Source organism: Aristolochia californica, unplaced genomic scaffold (genome assembly GCF_029961685.1).
Source record: "Aristolochia californica isolate CCGP_79_NKW_82.1479 unplaced genomic scaffold, dmAriCali1.0.hap1 SCAF_11, whole genome shotgun sequence".
Lineage (NCBI taxonomy): Eukaryota > Viridiplantae > Streptophyta > Magnoliopsida > Piperales > Aristolochiaceae > Aristolochia > Aristolochia californica.
In genome coordinates this window covers 28,391,795-28,399,723 of record NW_027181782.1, presented here as the reverse complement: position 1 = coordinate 28,399,723, position 7,929 = coordinate 28,391,795, and the positions used below count along the sequence as shown (strand labels likewise).

Genomic DNA, 7,929 nt, shown 5'->3' with positions numbered 1-7,929 from the left:
AATTATTTTTCTTTCCAAATATTCAACATGGCATCAGAGCATGTTTTGTGAGTTGGGGTGGTCTACCCACAGAGGCCATGCCTTCCTCCATTCTTTACTCCTATATTTGTCCTTCCTTTTTCCTTTTCCCTAAAATTTTTAGTTATTCTACCTTTTGTTTTATCTTCCTTATGTTTCTCCTAGCAGTTATTTATTGCTTTCCTCCCACATAGTCTCATTGAAATTTTAGTCTCCCGGGTCACTTTATCCTTGTTATCCAATCTATTTTTAGATTAATGGGTGGTGGTACAAGATGGCAGCCATAGAAGAGAAAATTTTAGCAAGTATGATCCCAATGTTACTAGCCTCATATGTTTCAGTGGTTAAACCTGAATCTCGAAAACCAAATCGAAAAACATGTTGAGAAAAGGTCTACGAGAAGAAGAGGACAGGATAGTGCTTGTCTTCTGAATTTTCATCCAGAAGCAGTGCTCGCTTGAGGATCTCTTTCAATGACATTTGAAGCACGTTGGAGTTGTAGAAGTATTACATGATGCATGTAGAAGAGTCAGTATAGAATAGTCTTACATGACTCTCTTAAAAATAAGTCTCACTAAGCCAGAATTAATATGGTGGAGACTAAGATGACACTCATGGAAAGATATCTCACAAAAGAATCTCAGTTAAAGGTGTTTTAGTTATGTTAGTATTTTATGTATGTTTAGTTGCTCAGTTGTTCTTTGACTCTTCTTTTAGTGTTTGACTTTGGGTGTAATTGGGACATGGATAGTTTAATTGTAACCTGATTCTACTTATTCGCTCTATTATAAATAGAAGCTCATTGTACTCAATTTATAATCAAGTCAGTGAAGCATTTCTCTTGTCCAAAAATCGACAAGGTATCAGAGCGGGTTCTATTAGTTGACTCGATCTACCCAAGAGATAACATAATCCTTTTCCGGTTTAGTATCTCTAGTAGTTTAGATTCATATTCTAGCTTTTTCTTTCTTCCCAATTCAAGTACATGTAGTTTGTTTGGTGTCTTCTCTTCCATAATGAATTTTACATATATCAAATTATATCTCGTTGGAAATATTTTTTAGTCTACTTTTCAAATCAAATCCAATTTTGACAATCATATTTTTTACAAAAAGAATCTATATTTGGAACAACAATGATTAGATATCGAGAGAGATAGATGCAGTAGTAAAAAATCTTCAATTTTTTAGGCGTTTTATGCCATCAAGAGTTAAAACTTCATATAGAGAGTTATATGTCAAAAAATTATTTTTAAGTCTATTTTTTAACCCATCAAGCCAATTCTCAATCCGAATTTTCTAGAAGGAGATATCAATATTGGAAGAGTCAAAGGTCATTATCGCCAAAGAGGAAAAAGTACTCAGTTTGATAAAATTGCCGAGTTTTACATCTATCTGATTGTTTCATTTACAAGAAGAATATTTCATTGAAGGAAAATTATAGTTGAATGAAAGATACCAAAGTCTAGTTAAAGAAGGAGTAACTTTGATTTCAATCAGATCTATATGTAAGGTGATATGCTCTTTGGAGTCAGTAAGGGTCATGCGGCATAATGAAGAAAATTGTGTGGTCATAATAAATCAAAAGTTAAGATTTCGATGTCAATTTAGTTATCGAACTAAAGATCTTTGAGTCTACTTTCTTCAGTTACAAACTGTTTGTAATTATGCGCTATGTTACTTGAGATATAGATATCATAAGTATTAAAGGTCAGTTCTATCGAAAATCACTTTTTTCTTATTTTCCCTTCTATTGACCCTCCATGCATTAACGTGAATTAAGTTTACTTTTCTCTCAGTCTCTTAGTTTTTTAGAAAAAAAATTCTTGTAATCAAATATTTTTAATCAATCTTAATCATTCCATGATTAAGATTGATTAACTTTTTTTTCTTTTTTTTTTGGTTAGTTGATTGTGTTTCTTCCTCATTGTCATGTACAAAAAATTGTGGTCACCAAACAAAAGTCATACTTTGTAGAAAATTTTAAGTTATTTTGTTTCTACCATTATAGTCTTGTCCATTCATCTCAAAGCAACTCGCAAATTACACAGCGTTAGTGATGTTGAGTCCCATATGGTTAGTTTTAAAAGACTATGAATGGGCAAAAAAATCAATTTTGTGGGGGCAGAGCAAAATCAAGTAACATACAAGTGTTCAAGATAAAAACTCAAGTGCAGCTAAAAGATCAAAAGGTGACAATAGTCATTTTGAGGTCTATACCACTGACAAAAAGCGTTTTATTGTTCCATTGACTTGTGTCAATAATGCAATCTTCCAATAACTACTACCAAACCAATCACTTCAATGTTTTGCTAACTTACCTATTCCAAAGGTATGCATCTGGAATGGCCATCTTTATTTTGGTGATTGAACCCGGATTTTTATGTGACCAAGTTGAGTCCCCAATCAAAGTCTTGTCTCCATTTGGTTGAGAAGTTACAAGAATAGCATATAATATGATTTATATTATATATTCCTTTCATTTTACTGTATTCATTTAGTGTGATCAATCCCTTTACATGACAACCTCGAAATAAAATTCAGGTGGGGGCTTGGGATTCTAATTTTGGTTAGTCCACTACAAAGTCTTGTTCATATCATGTTTCAGGATCATGACAAGTGTATTGATGGACATCGCTAAATCTGAACCCGGACTTTTATGTGACCAAGTTGAGTCCCCAATCAAAGTCTTGTCTCCATTTGGTTGAGAAGTTACAAGAATAGCATATAATATGATTTATATTATATATTCCTTACATTTTACTGTATTCCTTTAGTGTGATAAAAAAATCTGAATTAGCTTTCCTCGATTATTGCCTGATTCAATTACCTGACGTGATTCAAAAAAATTCCCCTAACATTTTGAAACACAGGAATTTGGTTTAAAATTTTATATTAAAAAAATCAGAAAAATGTATCATAAATTAAATAATTTTATTACAATCTACATATTTTTTATTTTTTATTAGCATGGAGACTTAAAATAACTCAAAAAAAAATTTTCATTGAATGGTCAAATTTGACGTTTTATCCTCAAATATTTTGTATTTGAAAGCTTATTTTTAAAAAGCTTTGTTGCATTTATATCTCTTAATTTATTTTTTTATCTTTTTCAGTTTGAATAATAAAAAAACTCATTTTCTTATCAAGTTTTAGTTTGTTTGAAACAAATGGCTAAAACAGGTACAAATGTTAGTGAAAATAAAACAATCAATGGAATAAATTTCACTTGTATTTTTTTATACAAATATTATTTATTATTTTAGTTTATTTTGTATATAAATATAAATGATAAATGATAAAAAATTATTTAATTATTAAAAATAGCGAATTAAGTTATGATTTTAGTAAAACTAATTTAAAATAGGAGGGAGTTAGTTAAACCCAATATGGTTGAGATAAAGTGAACAAAATTGGTAACAAATGAAACGTAGGTGGTCATTGGATGGGAGGGCCAAACTTTATCCCCTCTCTCATTGTGTTTTAGACTAACAAAATGATAAATAACCCTTCCCCATCACTATGAGGAAATAGGGTAGGGGGGCCTTGAACTAAGGATCAAGTTTTATGAGCCAAACCTTAAGGCTTATGATTTGAATGACATTAATTAGGGGGGTTAGTCAACTTGAAGTCCGAGATGATCTTCAACCACATGACACCCTTCAACACTTGAAGTCATAGTGGAGCGCAAATGAGATTTCATCTTGATGCAGGGGATGAAGCGGTCCTTCATCTCCACGAGTTAAAATCCTTCATCTCAAAGAAGGCCATATTTTATTTTCTTTGAGATGAAGGACGCGCGACGCTTCCTTTTCCCCTCTTCTCCCCTCGCACCCCCCTCTCTTGCTCGTCCTCATTTCCCTTTTTTTCTTCCTCTCTACCGCACTCCCTCTCTCGTCTCCTTGAGCCCCCGACGTCGCTGCTACCTCTCTTCCTCAGATTCTCATCTCTGTCCTCCGTCTCTCCTCCCTCTCGTCTCCGGCCTCCGTCTCTCAGTCTTCTCTCGGACTCGCCCTCTCTCTCGCACCCCCTCTTTTGTCTCCGTGCCTCCCTCTCTTCTCTCGGACTCTGTCTCGCTTCTCTCTCTCTTATTTTTCTCTCTCTCTTATCCCTCTCGACCTCCCTTTCTTCTCTCTTTTCTCCCTTTTGACATCTCACTCCCTTCTCCCTCTCGCTATTCTCTTTTTCCCCAAAATACCTTTCGATTTCTTATGATTTCCCCTATTTCGGTTTCAATTTTCTTCGATTTTGACATTTAGGCTTCGATTTCTTAATTTCTACTTCACTTATGCATCGATTTCCCCATTCGGCATCAATTTAACCCTTCGGCTTCGGTTTTCCCCAAATTTCAGAAGGTATGACTAAACCCTAATTTTTTTCCTTAAATTAGTGTTTTATTTGATTTAATTTTATTGTTAGTGCCTAATTGGGGGTTAGTGTGCTTAATTGTGGGATTTAGGGTCTAAATTCTTGATTCGTGTTAGGGATTATTTTTAGGGTTTGGTACTCGGTATTTAAGGGTCATGTAATTAGGGTTTAGGGTTTATGGTTAAGGATTTAGGGTATTTTAGGGATTAGGGTTTTTAAGGTTTTGGGGGGGGGGGGGGGGGGGGTTTGTTTTTAAGTTCTATGGTTTTTTGGGTTTAGGGTCTGGAATTAGGGTGTAGGGTTTAGGGCTTTTACGGTATTAAGTTATGGAATTAGTGTTTAGGGTTTAGAGTTTAGTAGGTGATAGGGTTTAGGGTTATTAAATTTTTGGGGGTTTTTGTGTTTTTAAACTCTTGGGTTTTTTGGGTTTAGGGTTTAGGGCTTCTAAGGTTTAGGGGGGTCTAGGGTTTATGGTATTATGTTATGGAATTAGTGTTTAGGGTTTAGAATTTAGTAGGTGATAGGGTTTGACTTTAGGGTTGATGGTTTATGGTTTAGGGTTTAGGGTTTAGGGTTTAGGGTTATTAGGGGGTTTTAGGGGTTTTTTAGTCCTGTTCAAACAAGGCCGAGTTGCCTACACGGGCGTCCATTAGCCAACGATACCCGACCCTCATCACTGACGAGTTACAGTTCGAAGTGTCTGCGAAGTTATATGGGGCTCTACCAGGGGTGTTCGGTGAATTTGGACTTGATGTGTGTGTTTTCTCATTGTTTAGTGCATATGCAGTAGTGAAAATAGTTTAATTAATTTGGAAATGTTTGAGAATGTTGTTGAGAATTTTTGAAGTGCTATGGAATATTTTTGCCATGTGGTGAGGAGATTCCGGTGTTATACATATCCACCACATGGTATTCTATTTTTATGGTTTATGTTTCCGTGACGTGATTCTTTTTAATGTTCCCTTCGTATGTGCTTTTTGCATGTTTTACTCAATCAATACAAGCTATGTTCGATGTGAATCATTGTTCCACGTTCTAATCGTGCCAGCTTCTAAACACTGAATCGTGATTACTAAAAACAAGAAACCCTCATATGTGATTTTTGCTTGGTTTTTCACCTTCTATCATTTCTGTGGTAGTTTAAAATTTTGATGACAAATTTTAATTTTGTGATCACAGTTATAAAATTGTGGTCACCCAACCAAAGTTAAACTTTGTAGAAAATTTTAAGTTATTATATTTCTACCATTATAGTCTCCCCAAGTATTTTTTTTAAGTTCAAATTCTAGGTTCGTTTGGAAGTATGAGTGTTGCATAGAAGCTTCATTTTGTTTAAAGTTACTTTGCTCTAGTATTTCTTCAGTTTTTTTTATCTTGTCTTTTTATAACATTAGAGTAATACCTAGCCCTGCTACATAAAAAATATAGGAGTGTGCCCAATATCCAGTACTGGTTAAGTCTTTTAATTCTTCACCCAAGAAGTGATTTGTGTTTGACCTAGCCGTAAAAACTCAACAGCCACTTTGTTGTGCCCTAATTTGGGCCATTTTTCCACCTTTAAAATTGAGCAGCGCGCGTTTCAAACTATGGCCATTTTTATTGGTATAAGGAGCTGTTGACTTTCTAGAAAAAATAAATACTTCACTAATTTGTTGTAATTTGAGTACAATGTGCCGCTATTTATAATAGATGAAACAATTAGAACCCAATTACATTTAAACTATCCTTGTCCCTCTTATACCAAATAATAAACTCTAAAAGTTAAGGGCTAGAACAGTTGAAAAAATGAACATAAATAAAATACGAACAGAACTAAAACACTTTTAACTCAGACTCTTCTGTGAGATCTTCTCTTGTAAAACTCCTATAAAACTCCACCATAATAATTCTGGCTCTATGAGACTTCTTGTTGTGTGAGTCATGTGAGACTCGTTCTTACCTACTCTTCGACACTCCCACTCGATCTGCAATTCATAACTTCAGCCTGTAGGAAAATAGATTTTTGGTCTTCAATCTTCTTTTGCTGGAAATAATTTTCATAGATGCAAAATTCTTCCTCTTTTATTCTCCCCTTTTCATGAATATTCTTGTCGCATAAAAATTACCACAACATGTGGAATAAAGTACCTCTTTCTTATGTTTGTTGTTCTTCTTCTCCTCTTTAAGTTGGGGATAAAAATGACAAAGACACTTTGCAAGGAAAAAACACTATCTGGAAAAAGAAAATCACCACAGCGTACTCTGAAGTTCATCTTGCTTTCTACTTCCTCACACAACTATTCAGTATGTTGAGCCCAAAGAAGATCGTTCATTTGGCCAGAAATAGGCAGAAGGGGTCTATCAAGCCAAAAGCCGACAAGGGTCATTTTGCTGCCTACACTACAGATGGTGAACGGTTCATGGTTCCATTGGCATACCTCAGCAATACTCTTTTGAATGCATTGCTGGAAGTCTCAGAAGACGAATTCGGATTGCCAGGAGATGGGCCAATCACGCTCCAATGCTCTGCAGATTTCATGGAATACGTGCTTTTGTTGATGCAGAGGCGTCCAAACAGAGATGTGGAAAAGGCGGTGCTCACTTCCATCACTGCTGCTCGCTCCTCCACACCTTCAGTCATCCATTGGGGGTTGCTCCATAAAGAACCTGTATACGGTTGTTAAACTGATTTATACCCTCCAATGTAGTCTCTCTTCTTTGACAACTGTAAATACAACAATTTTGACATGTTATCGATGATTTGTTCATTCTTTCCAATCTGTGTTAAATAATGACAGTTTGATTTTGTTTTGTTATAATTTCTTAAGGAAATTTGAACAACGCGATATTGCCCGGCCATGGTAACAACAGAAGACCTGAAAGATGAGCCACTTTTGGCTTCTTTCACTCACATTTACATTAATGGCACATGGATGTCGTAGTCCGGTAACCCTAATTAGTCTAGGTACTTCCTCACTGGAGATGTCAGCTAAGCAAATTAGTTCCATACTTAATACTTGTAGAGAATAAGCTGGATCATGACAGACACAGATGCAATGAGTTTATATAAGTACTCAAGCAAAATTAATGTCGCCGGAGAACATTCAGCACACCGCCAATGATTTACCATTTCTAGCCCACCATTGCAGATAATAGGTACAACTTAACTTGGACTCACCTTTTTTTTTCTCAAAAGAGAAAAACTACCACGTAAAACCAATATTGAATCTGGTAAATCACGTGGAAGACATATTGACGCTACTGAAACACTCATCCATCTTGGTGTCATGTCTTCAGTTACACGTACATCAAACCATTTACTTTTGAGCACATACACTAGAGTTTTGAGCAAATACCACAACTCTATTATCTTCGTCACCATCCCATCATAGTCAAGATCATTATCTTCATAGTACTCTTGACTACAACATTGCTTTTTAGAGTTCTTCGGCATGCTTCTAGCTTCATAGTATTGATTCACACTTCATTTATTATGCAACTTGAGTAACTATGATGCTTGATGGTGCAAAAACCAAGGGTATAAATATCACAATGTCTACCAAGA

General features: G+C 35.2%; 1 protein-coding gene across 1 annotated transcript; it reads left to right on the top strand.

Annotated features, from left to right (window-relative positions):
- The first annotated feature begins 6,670 nt into the window (after positions 1-6,670).
- Positions 6,671-7,048, top strand: LOC137943724 (auxin-responsive protein SAUR62-like). Its single transcript, XM_068789162.1, has one exon. It carries the CDS (start codon positions 6,671-6,673, stop codon positions 7,046-7,048), a length of 378 nt encoding a protein of 125 aa, XP_068645263.1.
- Positions 7,049-7,929: the final 881 nt, after the last annotated feature.

What these genes read in the sequence shown, in the direction of transcription:
- LOC137943724 (XM_068789162.1), top strand. Translation starts at nt 6,671, where the DNA reads ATGTTGAGCCCAAAGAAGATCGTTCATTTGGCCAGAAATAGGCAGAAG.